Source organism: Danio rerio, chromosome 8 (assembly GCF_052040795.2).
Source record: "Danio rerio strain M-AB ecotype USA chromosome 8, GRCz13ab, whole genome shotgun sequence".
Lineage (NCBI taxonomy): Eukaryota > Metazoa > Chordata > Actinopteri > Cypriniformes > Danionidae > Danio > Danio rerio.
Window position 1 is genome coordinate 1,742,169 of NC_141028.1, and position 20,332 is coordinate 1,762,500.

General features: G+C 39.0%; 2 protein-coding genes across 34 annotated transcripts in view; both read right to left on the reverse strand.

The window, feature by feature from the left end:
* Positions 1-16,619, reverse strand: part of cdc14b (cell division cycle 14B) — a 45,044-nt gene extending 28,425 nt beyond the window's left edge. For 12 of the 26 annotated variants that reach the window (XR_015496909.1, XR_015496910.1, XR_015496911.1 and 9 more), the window contains exons 1-12: positions 16,403-16,619; positions 15,090-15,180; positions 14,275-14,350; positions 14,047-14,139; positions 13,376-13,452; positions 13,164-13,230; positions 12,512-12,574; positions 12,336-12,423; positions 8,444-8,674; positions 4,606-4,744; positions 3,739-3,907; positions 3,051-3,154 (exon numbers count right to left, since the gene is read on the reverse strand). Coding sequence is in view for 9 of the 26 variants with exons in the window: in NM_200179.2 (NP_956473.2) it covers positions 3,051-3,154; positions 3,739-3,907; positions 4,606-4,744; positions 8,444-8,674; positions 12,336-12,423; positions 12,512-12,574; positions 13,164-13,230; positions 13,376-13,452; positions 14,047-14,139; positions 14,275-14,350; positions 15,090-15,180; positions 16,403-16,493 (1,289 nt within the window). In the remaining 17 variants the exon portion in view is untranslated. Of the gene's footprint in view, positions 1-3,050; positions 3,155-3,738; positions 3,908-4,605; positions 4,847-5,332; positions 5,465-6,470; positions 7,876-8,222; positions 8,675-12,335; positions 12,424-12,511; positions 12,575-13,163; positions 13,231-13,375; positions 13,453-14,046; positions 14,140-14,274; positions 14,351-15,089; positions 15,181-15,372; positions 15,608-16,402 lie in introns of those variants that run through there. The other 14 variants (XR_015496913.1, XR_015496914.1, XR_015496915.1 and 11 more) reach the window with 4 other exon arrangements.
* A 2,744-nt stretch (positions 16,620-19,363) lies between these two features.
* The window catches only part of prxl2c (peroxiredoxin like 2C), a 9,008-nt gene continuing 8,039 nt past the window's right edge, over positions 19,364-20,332 (reverse strand). For all 8 annotated transcript variants that reach the window (XR_015497430.1, XR_015497429.1, XM_087264209.1 and 5 more), the window contains one exon: positions 19,364-19,708. Coding sequence is in view for 6 of the 8 variants with exons in the window: in XM_087264209.1 (XP_087120335.1) it covers positions 19,581-19,708 (128 nt within the window). In the remaining 2 variants the exon portion in view is untranslated. The remainder of the gene's footprint in view (positions 19,709-20,332) is intronic.

Sequence of the window (20,332 nt, forward strand, 5' to 3'; positions counted from 1 at the left end):
CGATCCATCAGGTAATGTTTTTACCTCTCTCTCTCTCTCTCTCTGTTGGTAAAGCGCTGTCAACAAATATTTTCCTCCATATCCCATAATGCACAGCGCATCGGCCTACGGCAGATGGATTAATCCAAAAGGCGCAGTACTTTTTGCGGTTGGACCTGTTTTAGTACGGATCATATTCTCACCACAATTTGAACCGCTCCAGGGTTTGTTTGAAAGCGTACCAAGACCACCTCTTCAAGCAGGTCTCGGTGCGCTTATTTGGTCCGCTTTTGGTGCGCACTCGAGTACGATTGCTGCATTCTCACCTGCCCAAACGAACCGATCCAAAAGGGAAAACGAACTCTAGTGCCATTCAATCCAACTAAATAACGCAGGTGTGAAAGTACCCCAAGTATAAGTGTGGAAGTAAAAATTTAAGCCGTCTACTGACCCACTGACTGCCTGGACCCGCTGTCTCGACCGCTGTGTGTGAATGTGTGTGTGGTCACGTGATGTGCATTTTCAGGGGTAGTGAGGAAGGAGGGCTGATCAGTAATGCAAAACGCCACTGTGGATGCGGATCGCTGTCGTTATAACATGCCATTTAAAAACTAAGAACTATTAGTGTAAACAGGGCCTGAGTGTGTACTTTTCACGAGCGGATTTGCAACGGGGGCAGGGCGGAGGATCACGATGCCGGTGTTGTCTATCAGCCCAACCCTAATATGTTCATAGCAGAGCTTGCAAACTGTGTTTTTTTTTCACTAGAAATCCAAAATACTTCCACACCGGCATTGAAAGAGGAGAGGGTTTAAGTTCTGTCGACAGATCTCCTGCGTCTGCAGTTCAACAAGCACTTCAACAACCTTTTTCCCGCTTAGCAAGCCAAGCTGACGTGACATCGGGGGATTCGATAATCGAAATTGACCATAAATTTCGATCGATTTCGATGTGACACCCTTATTTGTCACACTGGACAGGATTAAACTGTTATACAAATTACATTTAATTCAGATTTCAAAGGCTGCACAAAATATGGTTTCAGCATCAATTTCACAACGTGATCATTTGCAATAGCACATAGCAAGATTTTGCAATGCAGAGTCTAAATTATAATACATACATTGCATGTGTTTAAGGCCTGTGTAGCACTGGTAACTTTAATAATGATTAATTTAATGAACTTTTATTCAACTACTGTACCTGAATACTGTTAATGCAGAAAACACGGTTTCAATTGTATGTTTTCTTTAGTGCATTTATTAGGGATGTAACGGTATCAGAATTTCACGGTACGGTAATACCTCGGTATGAATGTCACGGTACGGTATTTATTGAATCATTTACAGGAAAAAAAAAACTTTTGAAAATACTCCAAAAAAGTGCCAAAAGTGTCAATGACATACAAATTAGCCATCTATCTGTAAGCTTTGAAACAGGAACTTCAATTTTAATAACAAAAAATTATTAAACCATGTAAAAAAATAAAGTTTCAATTTAGTATTGTTGAAAACTCATCACATTTAACATTTAATCACTCACTTAGATAGAGATGGGTTTAAAGGAAAATTATCATATAACTATAATCTGGTAAAAGCTGGTATCTCTGGGTATTTACAATGTCCCCTGCAACAGAAAAAACCCTCTCATTTGGGACTGAGGATTCTGGGACAGAGATATGACTTGGCCCATGTTGACAGCAGTGGGTAACGTTGTGCATTGTCTTTCCCCCACTTGAGAAGACAAACCATGAGTGAGATAGAGGTCTCTTTGCGGTACAAGTCAATGTCTGCATCAATCTGAACAGTGTGCTGTGTTTCTGCAGTCCCCATGACTGTTATTAGTCGTATTCCCCAACTTGCAGGCACGTGCACACATAGGGCTCAACCTGTGCAGTGCACATGCCCTTTTTAGTCTTGGATAGAAAATGCCCTTCCAAAACGATCAAAAGTGCCCCCGCGACGCGACACAACCTCCGTCCAGTCCAGCCCTTCAGTAGGCGCGCGACAACACCTCTCTTGAGTATGCGCGCTCAACCCCCCCTCGGCGCTTTACAACACGCGCGCCACAACACAGCTGATCAGAACACGCGCGGCGACAACACCCGCTTTAGGTTCGATCATTTCCATCTTTTTTTCATCTCCGCTACTAGCAGCACACTCCATTTCCGCATTACTGGATCTGTAGCGACAACAGACCGCAAAGGATTATGGCCACGCCGGGGCTGATGGGAAATGAAGTTTCAGCTACCTCCCGTTCGCTTCATTCGCCTGAGCAAATTTTCTGAGAAGACCTATAGTTTTACCGAGTCATGCGACTTCGGTAATATCGAAAAAATTTAATATTGCGGTATGACGGTATTTACAATACCGTTACATCCCTAACATTTATCTATGGTTTATTTGTTTATTAGATTCTATGCAGATGCACATCCCTACAGAATCATCCCAATTGATCTAAAATGATAAATTCTTTCAAAATAGCGACATTCAAGTTATCTATATATGCAGTCATAGTCATCAAAATTGGAGAAAAAAAAAAAAAAAAATTCGCAGAATAACTAAACACTGCAACGCTTAATTTTTCCAATATTGTGCAGACCTAGTGTAAATGCGTTCGTTATTAATTTGTAGCAATAGAGCGCCAAACAAAGGTCACCAAAGCCCAATAAATCATGTATGCAAACCCATATTTATTTATGATATACATCATAAACACACAGACTTGATAAACTATGCACTGAAGATGAGTAGTTTACAGGTATTGATTCAACTTTACGGGACTTTAGGTCATAGTTGAAGACAAATTTGTTCAGTTTAGCATTTGAAGCACTCTTAAACGCTTGCTGTGGATTGTTTTTAATTTAATGTTTGTACTTGGTCATTGGTTGTCCGTGTCATTTGAACATTTTACATTACTATGTTATGTGAAGCACTTTGGGCAATTCAACTTGCAGTTAAATGCACTATATAAATAAAATGAATGTGGATTCTCCTGCGCCAGTGGACACGTACCGTCAGGCTACACGTAAATGGATGGACAGAAAAGTGATATAATGGAGATGTACTTACGATATTGAACCTGTAGATGCTCTTGACTGCCTTTTGCTCTTCAGAGCTCGCAGTTTGTCACCTTGTGTGAGTCCAGCACAGTCCTCTTCTTCTTCTTCAGTGTGCTGAACAATTAAAACACATTCACATTAACAAATACAAGAGTATAGACATGCAAAAAATATATTATTTAGTGTGCTGAACAAGCAAAACTGGTAAACAAGTAGGTTAGTTTTTTTTATTATTCATATACAGTGCTCAGCATACGAGTAAACTCCTCACAAATCTTTTAAAATACATATTTTCTATTGAATGCTATTCAATATTATTGGTATTTAATTAATATATGTGTGGCCAATTCAATTCAATAGATGCATAAGCAAACACCCAACTGCTTTGATTGGCTTACAGTTTTGCATATTAACAAGGTTAAACTGGCAGTGCAGAAGTGGGTGTGGATCTTTTGTGGAGGCGGAGCTTATCCACTATTACATCATAGAATTGAACATTGCAGAACTTATAGTTTGGTCTGATGGCCTTCAATATAAGATCATTTTAGAGTAACCACAGAGATTTGATTTCTGAAACTCACATGAATTTTACAGCTCTTATATGTCAAAAGAACAAGGGAATCTGGGTTTCTGAGTTCATGACCCCTTTAAATAAAGCTTAATGCTGTTATGGACACAGTGTTAGTGTAGATACTCACATTCTGACTGGCTGTTTTCCTCTGTGATGTGCTCTTGTTGGTTCCATTAATAGAGATATCTTCCACCCCAGACAGGATTCCAGCCACTGCCGTTTTAGCGGAGCCGTTTTCCTGCTCATTGATCTTCTGCCGATACAGTTCACCCTCTGCCCACAGACTGGACTGCATTCTGCCACATTAAGAGACGCGATTCATTTAATTAATTAGGATTACTGAAAGTTAAAACACTGCTTAAAGAGGAACTGCTATGCAAAAAAAAAAAAAAGTTGTGCATATATCAGCAGTGTGTGAATATAACCAGCTTCAATTAATTGTGTTTGTTATAATCAGACTTGCTGAATGAAACTCTTTGATTGACATTCTCCCTTTGTAGGTGTCATCAGAGGGGGAAACCCCCGCCCACAAGTGCCCATCTCTCCCTCATTAGCATAAACAGCAGCCCTGAGTGAGAAGCAGCCGTCTGTCCATTAGCCATTAGAGTGTTTGAGCTGCTGAAGATAATGTCAGCATAGACTAAAAAGATTATAGATGGAGTTTTAGATGAAGCTCAGTGACAGAAGTCTCCATAGACTAACAGAAGCATGAAGCACATACTAAGAACACGCAGACCTGACTCAAACTGATAACGCTTGGGCTGTTTTTGAATCTGCTGCTGAAGAGAGCACAATCTCATTTAAATTTAAAGTGACTGTCACCAAAATGAGGATGAAAGCCTAAGAGGGTCAGTTTCAGAGAGGTAGAAAACATTATTTGTGTGCTATTTTCAGCTCAAACTGAAACACACACACTCTAAAATACAGCAGAGACTTACTTTACATCTTAATAAGGGCATGTTAGGTCTAAAATAGGTGTTTAAAACTCACTCACTCATCAACAAAGTTCTGTTGGGGTCCAATGACTGATCCGGGTCTGCAGATCCTGATCCACGCGATGGCTTCAGCTGCCGTCAGTCTGAAGTGTTTCATCAGGTAACAGCCAATCAGTGTTCCCGTTCGGCCCAGGCCAGCTGAAACACACAGGCCCATTATAGGCGCGTGAGCAGAGCGTGAGCAGCGCGTATGTCGAGCAGTAGCAGCACGCAGGCGTTTGCCTTTCACACCAGCTGCGTCTGCAGCGCGCAGCTCTTCGGCAGCTGCTGCAGAGATCAACCTATCTTTGTCTATTCTATCTAGTTACCCATGTCTCTCTATATACAAATACATTTTTTAGACTTTTCATCTGCACCAAGGCCCCTCCTATGCTGTGTCTTTAACCTGCAAATGTTTATTTTTACAAATTTTATAGATCAAATAGTACTGTATGCTTCTCAAGCTAACTTATATGAGAAGTGTCTACAGTCAGAAGACAATCGCCTGTGATATCGTGTCATTTGTTTTTTGATTATCAGGTAGCTGTAGACCTAGTTATAATCATATTTATACAATATAGTTATAATGATATTTATACATGATCAAAGTAGTGTTACTTTCTCCGCTTCAGTGATGTCCAGCGGCAGAATAACAGCTCGTTAATTCGTGCTCGTGCAGATGATGAGACGGACAAAAGTAATTAATGCATGCCATTCTTTTACTTATTTTCGTGTTGTCAGATTCACAGTGCAAACAGGAATAATTCGAGTGAACATAAAACAAAGCCGATTAAAACTTTCTTGCTCTGCTCAGCTGCACAGAACACAGTGAGCTCACATAATCCAGCATGCGTGTCGAACTACACTACCCACAATACACTGCGCTATGAACTACAAATCCCGTAAATATTCTATTTCCCCTCTCCTGCAACACTAGTGTGAAACTTAAGCAAAACTGATACTAAAATTGTTTTACATTTGGTTTTGTAGTTCGGGCCTAAATAAATGTTTGTTGCCGTTTTAAGTTCATTTGAATGACTATATATAAACCATTTGACATTATTAACGCATTTATTGGGTAAAATTGCTACTTTTTACTGTCATTCAATGTGTTTTGGTCATTATCAATGCACTGTCACTTTAATTGAGCGTGAGCAGCGCGTCAAAAATAGACCCAGCGCCGAAACTATTGCTGCACTGCTGCTTCGGAGACGCTCACGCCTTGCTCTAACGCGCTGCTGCTGCGTGCGGTATGAAAACTCTAATCTGTTAACATGGACGCCGAAAACACACGCGCTGCTCACGCTCTGCTCACGCGCCGCTGACGCTTGCGGTGTGAAACAGGCGTAACCCACAGCGCATGCAATGCTTGTAGCTGTGCATTTATACTTCTGCGCGCTGTCTCTGTCGGTCTGCATTAACACATCCGAAACGCTAGTTGGCAGTGAGGTGTACATGTTCCTCTGTGTCGAGTTTCTTCACCTGTGTTTTGTTCTTTCTGAACGCTTTATGAATGTACAAGTGGCTCAAACTCGCTCATTTTGAGGTAGGTAGTTGCGGACGTGCAACAACTTTAACTATGAGGTAAACACAAAAAAAAAAAAAAAAAAAAAAAACTTTCCATCAGGAGCTCCTTCATGGGACTCCACACTTGTAAACAATCGCTCCATCGGGCTCGCGCGGCTCTCGGTCCCACCCTGACTCGTCAGCGATACCAAGCCGACCAATCACAGAGCTTGCGCTACGCATCGTTGCGACGTGTAGTTACATTTTTTTGATAGGTGCACATCAGCGACGCCAACAGCATAGGGCTATGCATCAACGCGTAGGCTGCGCCGTAGCATACGTGCGCGCTTGATGCAGAAGTGTAAATCAGCCTTTAAGCCTAGTTCACACTACATGAGTTTAAACATCAGCAGATTGCTGTGCTGTTCACAATACGTGACTTAATTTTGTGTCTTTAAAAGGTCCCATGAAGTGCTTAGAAATGTGCATTTTTATTCGATGTTTGACGTGATCAACCGAAACGTGAAGATATGGCGGGACAATATAGCTCCACCCGTTTAAGAAACCGCCAATAGTGTTGTTTTAATCACAGCTCTGCCTGTGAGAATTGTTGAGCTCAAACGCATCGAATAATAGGCATCTTGAAGGGGGCGGGGCATGTCAGACACTAGAGAGCATTTGATTGGTCAAGATGAGAATCTAAAGTATGAGGTGACGCAAGTAAAAACGTTGATCCATTAAGGCAGAAGTGACAAACTACAGGCATTACATGTTTATATCAGTTTTAAATCTTCTAAATGTAAATTGTCATTGTTTTGGTGTACACTAACTTATATATCCTAAAAACTTACAATACTGATACTAACATCTAAAAAAAACCTTTATTTAAATTTCATGGGACCTTTAAAATCGCTGTGGTGTTCACACTAAGTGACATTACGTAAATAATCCATAAGAGGGCGTCAATATTATGCACAGTTAACAGCAGAATCTAAAAATAAGGATTATCGTTCATCTGTTTGGACAGGGACAAATTATACCAATATACTGCGTAGGACCCCCAATAAATACCTAGAAAATCTAAAAATTGTATGTAACATTGTTTTCTATAATATTTTGTGTATGTTGAGGGTCTAACAAATCAAATTTAACAGTAATTATTACAACTGTGCAAATGTGTCCCCAACCATGGAGCAGTCCAGCAGTAAAACCAGATGAAGATTTAGTTTTAAAAATGAAACGTTTATTTTTAGCTGTGAACTTATTTCGAGAAAACAAATAATTTCAAATGTAGAGGTTGCATAAAGATAAAAATATAGAAAAGAAGATTAAATTATCTAAAGAGAGCAAAAATAAAAAATAAATTAAAAATAAAAATAAAACGTTTGGCCACATAGCTGGAATAGGGTAAATGCCAATGCATGCTAAAGCCTTGTTTATACTCGACGCGTCCGCTTGTTCGCTTGAGATCTCCACTGGCTGAGTGATATCTGATATAAAGTGGGTCTCAAATTGTACAAGAAGCACTGCATTAAATTACACTTTTCCCCCGCCGTGTCATTATAATATGAGCATTTATTTTAGCCCAGTGTATTCAATGAAGCTTTTGCGCTATCCTGCCGATTCTGACAGGCGTGTGTGAGCAAACGGCTTTGTCGTTTTACGCTTCAGCAACTAAATGAATGCTAAAGATTATTTAACTGAATGTATTTTAATGACATTACAACAGGGGTGTCAAACTCAATTCCTGGAGGGCTGAATCCCTGCACAGTTTAGTTCCAACCCTGCTCCAACACACTTACCTGTAGGTTTCAAACAAGCCTGAAGGACTCAATTAGTTTGATCAGGTGTGTTTAATTAAGGTTGGAACTAAACTGTGCAGAGCTGCGGCCCTTTTGGAACTGAGTTTGACACCTGTGCTTTACAACATCCATGCTGTAAAACAGGGGTGTCAAACTCAATTTCTGGAGGGCCGCAGCCCTGCACAGTTTAGTTCCAACCCTAATTAAACACACCTGATCAAACTAATAGAGTCCTTCAGGCTTGTTTGAAACCTACAGGTAAGTGTGTTGGAGCAGGGTTGGAACTAAACTGTGCAGGGCTTCGGCCCTCCAGGAATGGAGTTTGACACCCCTGCTGTAAAAGGAACCGCATAAAAATGGAAAAAAAGTTTACAATAACAGGTCACCGGAAGTTTATCAGTATGGGAAAAAACACTAGCTCGGCATATACCCCATTGCTTAGGGCACCAAACACTAAATCCGCCCCCATGTGAACGCACATATATTTCTTGTAATCGTGCTTGGTATGAACGGGCCGTAATGCATGCATATCAGGCAGAAGTGCACAGACCTTTACAGTGGACGGCAATGACTCCGTCTGCATTCTCGCAGATGTGCAGGAAGCGGCTGACGATGCTGTCGTTCGGTGTACTTCCGTCCACAAAGAACAGGTCGTGGTGTTTGAAGCCCACGTCTGTGAACCGCTTGGAGTCGTACATTTTCTTATTCAGCCGGATGATGGTGGTGACGTTGTGCTTCCTGAAGTATGGGAAATACGCTTCAGGAGCGTGGAGAGGGTATCCTGATGGGGAATAAATATAAATTAATAATAAATGCATGTACAGAGTCGAGTTCACCTCTCACAGACCCCCTTTTATATGAATGTTTTCTACAGGATGCTTAACAGTAATATATGTGCGGATACATCAGATTATTTAGTGGCAAAGACAAAACTGATGAACTAATCTAACAACAAAACTGACGATCACAGTCTAAACATTACTACACCCAAAATATTATATTGGGAAAAAAAAACATTGATGCTGTGTTCACATCAGACGCAGAACGCGCGGATAAATCGCGCTATTTGCGCTTAAATAGCCGCGTGAACATTTGAGGTTACTCGCTTCATTCGCGCATCAAATTCACTTCAGAACACGTGATGGGCAGGGCTTCTGTCTGCCCAGTGACTGTAGCTTCATAGCTAAAGAGCTAACATGGATTTTATGAAGAAAATGACAGTGTTTATGTGCTTCATGAAGGATGATAAACAGCGTCGATACGTTTAGGGCCGTGTCTGAGTCCACTACATTCTTTCAGAGGTGCATCCAGCTCTTTAAGCTCATCGACTCCTCCAGAAACAGAACCTGGATGACGGAGGCTTTCAGTGGTGCTTCTGACTGAGCCAAGCAGAGTTTGATGAACGTCTTGTCGGTGTCTGCTGGGGGATTTCCCCTGGGACACCGACAACAGGCAATACGTCACAATCACGCCCCCATAAGAGCAAGCTTCTGATTGGTTAACGCGGCGCGAATGTCTGCTGAAGTTCAGATCTTCGAACTCGAGCTATTCGCGCAACAATCTCGCAAAAAGCTCAATTCGCGCCACGCCATTCGCGCACCGCGCCATTAGCGCTATTCTCGTCATTCGCGCGTATCGCACCGCAGGATGTCTATTCGCGCGTTTGTATTGAGTTAACATGTAAATCACTCATGCTTGATGCACGTTCCGTGTCTGGTGTGAACGCAGCATAAAGGTTTAAGACACTCGAGTACTTTTTTTGAGATGTTAACAGATTTGTGAGTGTTGAGCATTAGTTAAGACAGAGTTAGCAGCTGTCAGCTTTAATTGTGGGGAAAGCTGGATAATTGAGCTTTTGTAGGCTAATTTCATCTTCTGGGTTTAAAATCACTATTGGAGGGGGATCAAAATCAGTGACGTAGCACGAATTTGCTAGTGGAGCGATGACGCATCGGTTTCTCATTATTATTCATAGCAGGGTTTCCTTATCCTATAAGAAGATGCTGCTTTTTATTCATTCATGACCAGGGCCAGACGGAATCTGCAGACGTTTTTTGCTATTTCTGCTGAGAATTTTGGTAAAAATCTGCGGATTTCTGCAGAATTATTTTGGGAGTATCCAGCGGAGTATCATAACTAAAACCTTAATATATTAAATTAAAAATAGTAATAAATTACTGAATAAAAACTGAATAAAGTAATATTTACACAAGCAAATAAACAGAATTATTAATGGGTTAAAAATCTGCAGAGATCTGTGGAATTCTGCGGAAAATCTCTGGAAAATCTGCGGAATTCTGCGCGCGCAGATTCCGTTTGGGCATACTTATGACTGCATGTGCTTCCCGACGACAGACTAAGATGGACAGACCTGCCAAGCTGTGAGATGGCACAAGACACGATTTGTTTCCATGATCCACAGGGTTTGTTGCATGGCTTTTTTTTTCATGTGACGTTGTCAGGGCCGATACAGCCAACCTGTTTGTGTGCAGCAAGCATTTTGGTTGGGAGAGTTGTAGGAGAATGGTGGTCTTTTATCAGTTAAGTTCATTACCATTCAGACACATTGCCTAGCTAATTACATATATTAAAAAAATTGTGATTTACTGGTCCCTAACCACCAAGCTGTGGACCGATACTGCTCCATGAATCGATTGGTACCAGGCCGCACAATAAATCATTCATTATTTCTGCTTTATTAAGTATCTGAGCCTAAACGGTCTTTTATTTTGAAAAAAATTACGGTATTCTCTCTTTTACATATGGGTCACTTGAGCGCAAAAATGTAACCCACAAGCAGCAAAATGAATAAGGAGACATTGTTGGAAACTTTCTTTGCTAAGGGGAAAAGGCCCAGTGAAGGACCCACGAACTGCCAAATAATGGATCCGCAACCCATTTGCTAAATGATGGCGGCCTTTTAGGGGGCTGTTAAGAGATCACGTGTTTTGCAAGCTCAAGTTCGTTATTTACGATGGAGGTACGCATCTTGCATGCACATTTTGGGAGTGACAGTGCACCTAGTTGAAAAAAACAATTGTTTACTTTTCAGAATGCCACAACGAGTCACGAACTGACTCAGCTTCATTCTTTTTATGGCATTTACATCTCAAACAAACACAGAAAACCCAAACACTGCAGTGCTTTTAAATTTTCCCCATAAATAAAACTTGCCCGCAGTGATAAAAAAGATGGGGACCACTTACAATACAACTTATTTTAATCTAAATGCACCATCTTTCTATTGCTAAAGATGTTTGGTGACTAAACTCTCATTTTAATGAATATACCGGTTTAATAAAACTCTTTTGTTAAAATGCAGCACACATTATTATCTATATTCACTGAGAAATAGATAAAATTATTAAACCAGGGTGCATGCAGGAATCCTAAAGGTAACTTCAATGCCTTTTTAAAGAACTTCTCAGAATATTTTAGGACCCCCTCGCCACTTTAAGTTCTAATCAGTATCAAACCTTTAACTTAATAAACAGTTGTAGTTAAATAAATGAATGGATCACAACCATGCAACAGAACTCAGATAAGCTCTGAAAAAAAAACAAAGCTTAAAAGAAGAAATAACGCGGTTGTTTTCAGGCACAGGCTTCAGCCACTCTTTAAACTAGTCTTTCTTGCTTTTTTCCCCATTTTGCCGTCTGTTTCGATCGATGGCTTCGCTACATGTGGAGCACGTCACATCACCTTCACAAATTACGTGACATTACCTGGTTGGAGGAGTTTAACCGGACGCACCCTATAACAAACCAAATGCGTGGATCAAGTACCCCGCTGATAATATTAGGAGGAAAATAAATATATTTATGCTTTTTTAGACTCAAACACTTTAGACAACGCTTGAACAAAATTGAAGACCTTCTAAAAATGTGATTAAGACTTTTAATACCTTTTTAGGGCCTTAATTTTCTCATGATTGATTTATCAACTTTTAATACTTTAAGACCCCGTGAACACCCTGTAAACCAGTGGTCACCAAACTTGTTCCTGGAGGGCCGGTGTCCTGCAGATTTTAGCTCCAACCCTAATCAAACACACCTGAACAAGCTAATCAAGGTCTTACTAGGTATACTTGAAACATCCAGGCAGGTGTGTTGAGGTAAGTTGGAGCTAAATCCTGCAGGGACACCAGCCCTCCAGGACCAGGATTGGTGACCCCGGCTGTAAACTATCAAATAGAGTCTTTTTTTTTTTTTTTTTTTTAATTAACCAATCTTCACAACAATTAGTAACAGAATTAAATGTTCCCTATCGTATTTTAAACAAATTGCATGCCAGATTTCTATATAGGGGCTGGGTCATGTCTTTAAATTGAGCAATTGTCACTGAATTATTGGGATTTGTCACGTTTAAAACAGAATTTACTGCATTTTAAAAGTGTTTGAAACACCACCAAACTGGTCTAAAAGACAAAACGTCATGCGCACCATTCTCAATTTTGCTCTTGGGATGAGGACTGCTGAAAGCCAGAAACTTCCCTGGAAGGATCCAGTTGAAATCTCCATTTTCTGCTCTCTGGGAACAACGTTAAAAACACACATCAGGTCTGTCAATGTGAGATCTGATTATTTTAATTTTCTCTACAATATCAGCAGACACTCACTTCATAATGTTCATATTCCTCCACATTAAACTGTGTGAAATCCAACCAGCCAAACTGCAGAGCCTAAAAAAAATTTAAAAAAAAAGACACTTACAGATTAAATCATTACAACAGAATATTAAAGGAGACCTATTAAAAATCATTGTTATAAGGGGTTTAAACCCAGTTGCATCAGCAGTGTGCAAATATCTCCAGCCTCTAATGGTCAACATGAATTAATTTGTATTTTTTCATAATCAGACTTGAGAAAGGAAACACTGATTGACATTCTTCCTTTGTACATGTCATCAGAGGGGGAAAGCCCCGCCCACTAGTGCCCATCCCTCCCTCATTAGCATAAACAGCAGCCCTGAGTGAGAAGCAGCCGTCTGTCTTTTAGCCATTAGAGTTTGAGCTGCTATATTTGAGCTGAAACTTCACACACACACACACACACACACACACACACACACACACACACACACACACACACACACACACATCAGAGACTTATTTTATATCTTGTAAAAAGGTGCATAATACATCCCCTTTATTGCATCCTCTCTAATGCCGTCTGCATCAATTACACTATTGTCCTGTATATTAGTGTGAAGCTGCTTTAAAAGCAAGCTGTCTTTATATAACAATGATCTCCAGACAGATTCAGGGTTACCTTGTGAACGGCCCGCAAACAGTCCAGAATATTCAGATTGTACATGCAAGCCCCAAACGATGCATCTCTGTCGAAAATAATGAAAAATTCATAAATCTACACATTCACCACAGAATAAGCAGTTTATTTATTTAGTTTTCTCCTAAATCTAAATGCAATTTTGATGATTTCATGCATGGTCTTGAATAATGAAGGAGATGCATTTTAATTACCTAAAAGGAAGATATGGTGCATTTTGAGAGACCAGAAGGCTGTATGCTTCTTCTGGGGTTTTCTGTAGATGCATTACCTACAAAAACACAAACAAGAGTGACTACACATCTAAATACGAACCAGAGGATGTTTTTTCTTGTATGGATTTAAGCAAATAGTAATAATAATAATAATAATAATTATTATTATATTTTTTGAGAGATGTGCGGGTATGCCAAGGCTGCGCTGGACCATATGCGAGCGCTTGCCAGTAGTATAATATCAGATTAATATAAGTAGTATAAATTAGTCTTAACAGAGCGGGGTCACTTGACTCCACTAACAGTAGGGAAAGTAATTGAAAAAATTGACCTGGAAAAACTTTTGATCGATTATAAATTCAGAATGTCAATTTTGATTAATCGCCCACCTTAATATATGCACATTTTTTATGACATTAACATTTTTGTCCACTTTGAACATATGAGTAACCTTTTTTAATTGATGCACAAGGGGTAAAATCATTGAAACCCATTTTAAATATTCAAAATAACATTTTATATATAAAATAACAACTTATATATTTATACATATAAAGTCATTTTAAATTTACTGCATGCACATGTTAAACCACGGGAAAAATACAGGTTGTGTTTAAAAGTGCAAGTCTTGCAAACAAAGATAAACTTACAGCATAAGAGCCGATCAAATACGCAGCATTGGCTTGTTTCTTTCTGTCCCCATAGGTGTAAAACACAATTTTCTTCTTTGCATGAGCACATGACTGTTGGAAAAGAACAGGATATTTAAAATATTCATTACAATAATCATATAAAAAAAAAAAAAAAAAAATATATATATATATATATAAATATATAAATGCTCCAATGCATGTGCCACTACAATAAAGCATCATTACCTTCAGCTTCTTTTTGAGTTTGCAGCAGAAGCGGTACAGCATGGCCAGGTTGAGCGGTCCAAAGTCCGCATAGAAGCTGTTCAAATATAAAAATCAAAGAGGTCAATGATAAAGGTCTGCAACAGTCCATGTGGAACCTGAGAAAGAGGCTACTTCTATCTAAAAGGTTTATCTAGTTCGCACACATTGCATCATATTTAATAAAGCAGGCCTTTATTGTAATGTTAAAGCTTTAAAATCAATAACACTGTGAATCTTACAGTATTGTCTAATTTTATAATACCCAGCGGACTGTATTATGTGACATTTTATACTGTGACCTCGTTCAGATGGATTTAAAGTGATTTTTGTCATTTATTTTCCCCCTGGCATAATCTTTTGTTTCTCTTTTTGTTTTATTCTGTTGTCTACTTTTGTTTTTAAAGGATTTATACCTTTTCTGTGTATTTTTGTATTCTTGTTAAGCGTTCCTATAATATAAAAAGGCTATAACATGTAAAACGGGATCATGAAACACCTTAATTATATCATTGTCTAATTCAGATTAAGAGAAATAATTTAACTATTGATGTCCATGTAAACGTAGTCAATATGGGGCAAATATTCCTTAGTATTTCTTTATTCACATTTAAACAGACATAAAAGAAAATTAAGGCACAAAGCCCATGATTAAACAGAAATTTCTCGAAATACACTACATGTTTTCAGGAAGGCATATACATACAATCATGCATAGTTAGATTAGTGCGCAATATGACATTTATCATTCATGCAAGCTCATCTAGAGAGCATTTTCACAACTGTTTGACTCTTACTTCTCATATGAAAGCTCTTCATCGATGCAGAAACAGTGTCTGTCAGGAGTGCTCCTCACTTTCTGATGAAGAAGAGCAAAATACAGCTGATCTGAAACACACAACACGGACACAAGATGAGGATGTAGATCACAGGGAGATGTAAACACACACGGCTGCATCTATTGGTCCAGCAGATTTGAATCCGCGTCCCGGAAGTGAGATGTATACGAGACAAACCCACTAAATACACAAACATGAGGAGATTACGACGAAAACAAAGACACGCGAGAGAAATTCCCACCTTTAATGAACTCGATGCAGTTTGGCTGCAGGTCTAGCGTAACGCCATTTTGATTCATTATTAACGTAAATCTCGCTTCAACTAAAAACAAAGAGCAGTACTCTAAAGCACATCCACCGGGGAAAACTAAATATCCTGCGTATTACTCAAAATAACAACTAACTTTTTGTTTATAAAAAAAAAATAAGCCAGTAATTCAGCAGTGCGAGCTCCACGTCTCTCTCCGCCGTTTCTTAAGTCTGAGTAAAGTTCAGCAGTTTAAAGCCAAGGCGACGCAGCACCTGATTGGCTCACACAGCCCCCACTGACGTGTCAATCACACCAAGCCCCGCCCATCAGAACTTAAAAGCAGCATAAAGCCAACGCGATACAGCACCTGATTGGCTCACACAGCCCTCACTGACGTGTCAATCAAAACCAAGCCTCGCCCTTCAGAATTTAAATCCAGCAGCAGGGAGCCTTCGCTTCTAATTGGCACGCTGCCCAAGCCGTTGCTAGGAGCGAAGCGCAGATCATCCAATAGAATATCAGCTCACTCGGACCGAATACTTTGATCCTCTATTAAGTGATTTACATAAACTGAACGGAACCAATAGAATATCAGTTTTCTCGGACCGAACACTTTGATCTTCCATTAGTAACTTACATCATCCAATAGAATATCAGCTCGCTCAAACCGAACACTTTGATCCTCTATTGGTAATTTACATCAACCAATAGAACAGAGCTTCGCTCGGACGGAACACTTTCTGATCTTCTATCAGTAATTTGCATCAACCAATAGAATGTCAGCTCGCTCGGACCGAACACTTTCATCTTCTATTAGTAATTTACATCAACCAATTGAATATCAGCTCACTGTGACCAAACACTGATCCTCTATTAGTGATCTACATCAACCGAACAGAACAAAGAAGCGCTCTCTGGTTTTATCAGAGCTGTTAGATCTGCACAAACAGCGCTCAGTGGGTGAGGTGACCTCTTGTGTGTAAGTTTACCGTGGTAAAGCGCGTTCACGGCGGTTGTTTACCTGTGATGTGGAGCTGTATGTCGCTGCGGTCCCGCAGAGACGCGCAGATTCTCTTCCTCGAGCCGCACCGACGCTCGCTTTTCCGCTTCATGCTGCTCTCCACACGGCCTCTCAGGCGCGGGCTGGCGCTGGGAGCGGGATGCGGGCTGGAGTTCGCATTGTCCGGCGTCTGTTGGCCTGGAGCTCTGCAGACTGAAGTATATTTGGGCCAGTTGTCCTGCCTGTGACGTGTGAAGGCAAGTTTCAGAAAGCGCTGCGAGTGACGTCACTGCGCCACAAGAGCCAGAGGCGCGCTCCACTGCCCAACATCCGGGCACTGGCTGAAACTTTAAAGGGAAAGTTCACCACTGAAATGTCTGACGGAGAAATGTACAATGAATCAAAATACTATAAACTTCATAAAAAATCATTATGTATGAATAACACAATGTCCCAACAAATAGATGTAAACTATAAAATGTCATCATTTACCTTTATGTGCTGTTGGGTTGTTTTCATCCACTCAAGGCTGATTTTGAGGCTTAATTTGACTTTGTTTTAGCAAATAGAGTCATTTTTGACATAAATCTTATTTTAACACATATTTTGGGAAAATACTTTGGAAAACAATATACTTTGGGCAAATTGACTCCCCTTTGGGGATGTTGGTGGCTGTTTTGACCCCACTGACCTCCATTATAATCACATTTATTGATAGCAAAAGCCAGCCATGACGGCATATGATCATGCATTCTTGACTGCTGCTGGGTTTCCCTGTTTGGAAGCTCCAACACTAGTCAAACACACCTGAACACGCTAATTAGTGTCAGTAAGCAGGTGTGTTTGATTAGAGTTGGAGCTAAACTGTGCAGGACACCGGCTTACCCCCCCACACAGGCCTATGTAAAGGGTTAATACCGACTGATAATCAACAGTAAAAATGACAAATTTTAAATACCTATAATGAATTAGTATTTTTAATGCTTGTATGTTAACATAAAACATATTTCCTAAAGCATAATATTTGACAATTCCTAATACTGTTCAGAAATCCAACAAAAAGACAAAGACACAAGACTGTGAATGGCTTTAATGAGGGAAAGAACTACAATCCTATAAAGCATTTCTGATGAACATTATTAATGTCTAATTAAGAAAAAAGTACAAAAATGCATCATAAAAACTGGTTGTAACCAAAAATATATTAAATTTGAGTACTGGGCAAAAAAAAAAAAGAAATTAATTGGATTAAAAATCAAAGTTTGTTTTGACAATATAATGTCTGTGCTTTGTATATTAATGACGTGTATATATATATATATATATATATATATATATATATATATATATATATATATATATATATATATATATATATACACAAAAATGAAAACAACCTCATAATTAGTTCACCCTAAAGCTATCCTTTGTGTATATGACTTTTTTTTCTGTCAGACAAACATGTTCGGAGTAGCATTATATCTTCCATACTGTTTAATGCATACCTGTTTTGGGATGTAAAAATACAGGATTTTCAGTTTGATAACAGGAGTCACTATAGACCATTTTCAGGGATGTAAACAATAACAATGGTCCTAACATATCTCCTGTTTTACATATTTAATTTCCATAGCTTCCGAGAATCCAAAAATGTCCACATATTAATAAATAATGTTATGACAGCTGTTTTAACGTCAAGTTATGACTGAATCGCCTGTTGTTGCAGTTAGGAAACAACAAGCAGGAAATGTTCATGGACCAATGACATGGGCACATTGATATGGTCTGTGAATAGTGTTAATGAACAGTTTCCGTATTTTGGGTTTATGCTTAATTACAGTTGTGAATTGCATTATGGGCAACAATGCGCGGCTTTAATGGAAAGAAAGGGAATGAGGCAATTTTTATATTAATTTTAAGATGATTTGCAAGCAAAAGCATATGAATTATAAGAAATTATACCACATTTGAGATCAGCTGTGTTGATGTTACTTCCAATTTTCGTAGAAAGATTAAAACTATATATTATATATACAGGATTTTCAGGATTTTTTTTATATTTATATATATATATATATATATATATATATATATATATATATATATATATATATAATATATATATAATATATATATATATAAATATATATATAATATATTATATATAAATAAATATATATATATATATATATATATATATATATATATATATATATATATTATATATATATATAATATATATACTGTATATATATATTATATATATATAATATATATATATATATATATATATATATATTTATATATATATATAGACACACACACACACACACACACAATGTGGGGAAATAAGTATTGAACATGTCACCATTTTTCACATAAAGGCTTCGTTGACTTAAAATCAAACCAAATAAATCCATATATGCAAAAATAAAGAAGTTGTATGCTTAATAAAATGAAATTATGTAAAAGTATTGAACACATGAAGAAAGGGAGGTGTAGCTGGGCAGTGAAAGCCCAGACAGCAGCTGAAATCTCTCAGTAGTTCTTCAGTAACCCTCTGCCCTTCCTCAGTGTAAATGAACATCAGCTGCTTCAGTCCAACATCTACATCAGCAGGAGGATGAAGATGAAACCAGGGTGGACATTTCAGCAAGACAATGATCCAAAACACAGCCAAGGAGACTCTCAGGTGCTTTCAGAGAAAGAAAAACAAGCTGCAGAATGGCCCAGCCAATCACCTGACCCCAATCCAATAGAAAATACAGAATAAAGCTCAGATTTGATAGACGAGACCCACAGAAGCATCAAGATTTAGACACTCTGTTGAAATCTGTGAGAAACTCACACCTGAGCAATGCATGAGGCGTCATTCTCCATATGAGAGGCATCTTTAAGCTGTCAGCCTTTTATATAAAGTATTAAACACGTCAGTAGTTCAGCACTTTCTCCTGCTGTCGTTGCATTATTACACACAACTCATTTGTCAGGTTTGTTTTGTTTTATGTTTATGTTTGTATTGTTTGTGTTCTACCAAAATCTGCTTCAATTCCATCTCAACAGCTCCTTTAGAAATATTATTCCCAATATTTACAATGTGTTCAATACTTATTTTACCCGCTGTGTATATCTTAAGCCACAATTTTGAGCAATTATAGAGTTCAAACAAAAGCCAGCATTGCATTATCACAGCTACAGTTCAGATATTAATGATTTTGGGGGAATCACTGAAGTCCAGCGCTGGAAGTCCCGCTAACTGCAGCAGCCAGTTGATAGGCATGTGGTCCAACCGGTTCATGTCAAAATGGGCAAAATGAACATCAGGACCTATGAAATAAACATATCACGTTTAGATAATATCAACTTACATTTGGGGGCTCTTTACACCTGATTACTTCTTGCATTTCTCCACAACCTCCTGTCCCGCTACAATCCAACTCGCTCTTTAAGATCTCAAAACTCTGGGCTTCTGGTAGTACCTAGAGTAGCAAAGTCAACTAAAGGAGGTCGAGCCTTCACCTTTATGGCTCCTAAACTCTGGAATGGCCTTCCTGATAATGTCCATGGCTCAGACACACTCTCTCACACTAGATTAAAGACCTATCTGTTTAGTAAAGCACACACTCAGTGCATCACTTAGCGGTGTGCTGCATGAATGTGCTCCACCAATCTCGTATAAATACACTATGAACAGCAGCTACGCTAATTATTTTCTTTATTCTCTATTTCCACCTAGAGATACTCATCCCTCAGAGATTCTGCAGCGCTACTGATGCAATCCAAGACCTGTGAAGAGATGATCCCAAGGTTTCCATAATCCTGGACCAGGCTGTATCCTGAGCAGCTGCTGTGGTGGTCATGGAGGCGTGGAGAGCATTTGACTGATTCCTGTGAGACTTCAGGTCCAGCATTCTCCAGCGCCTAGATTGCAGCTCTGCACAAGTCGTTTGT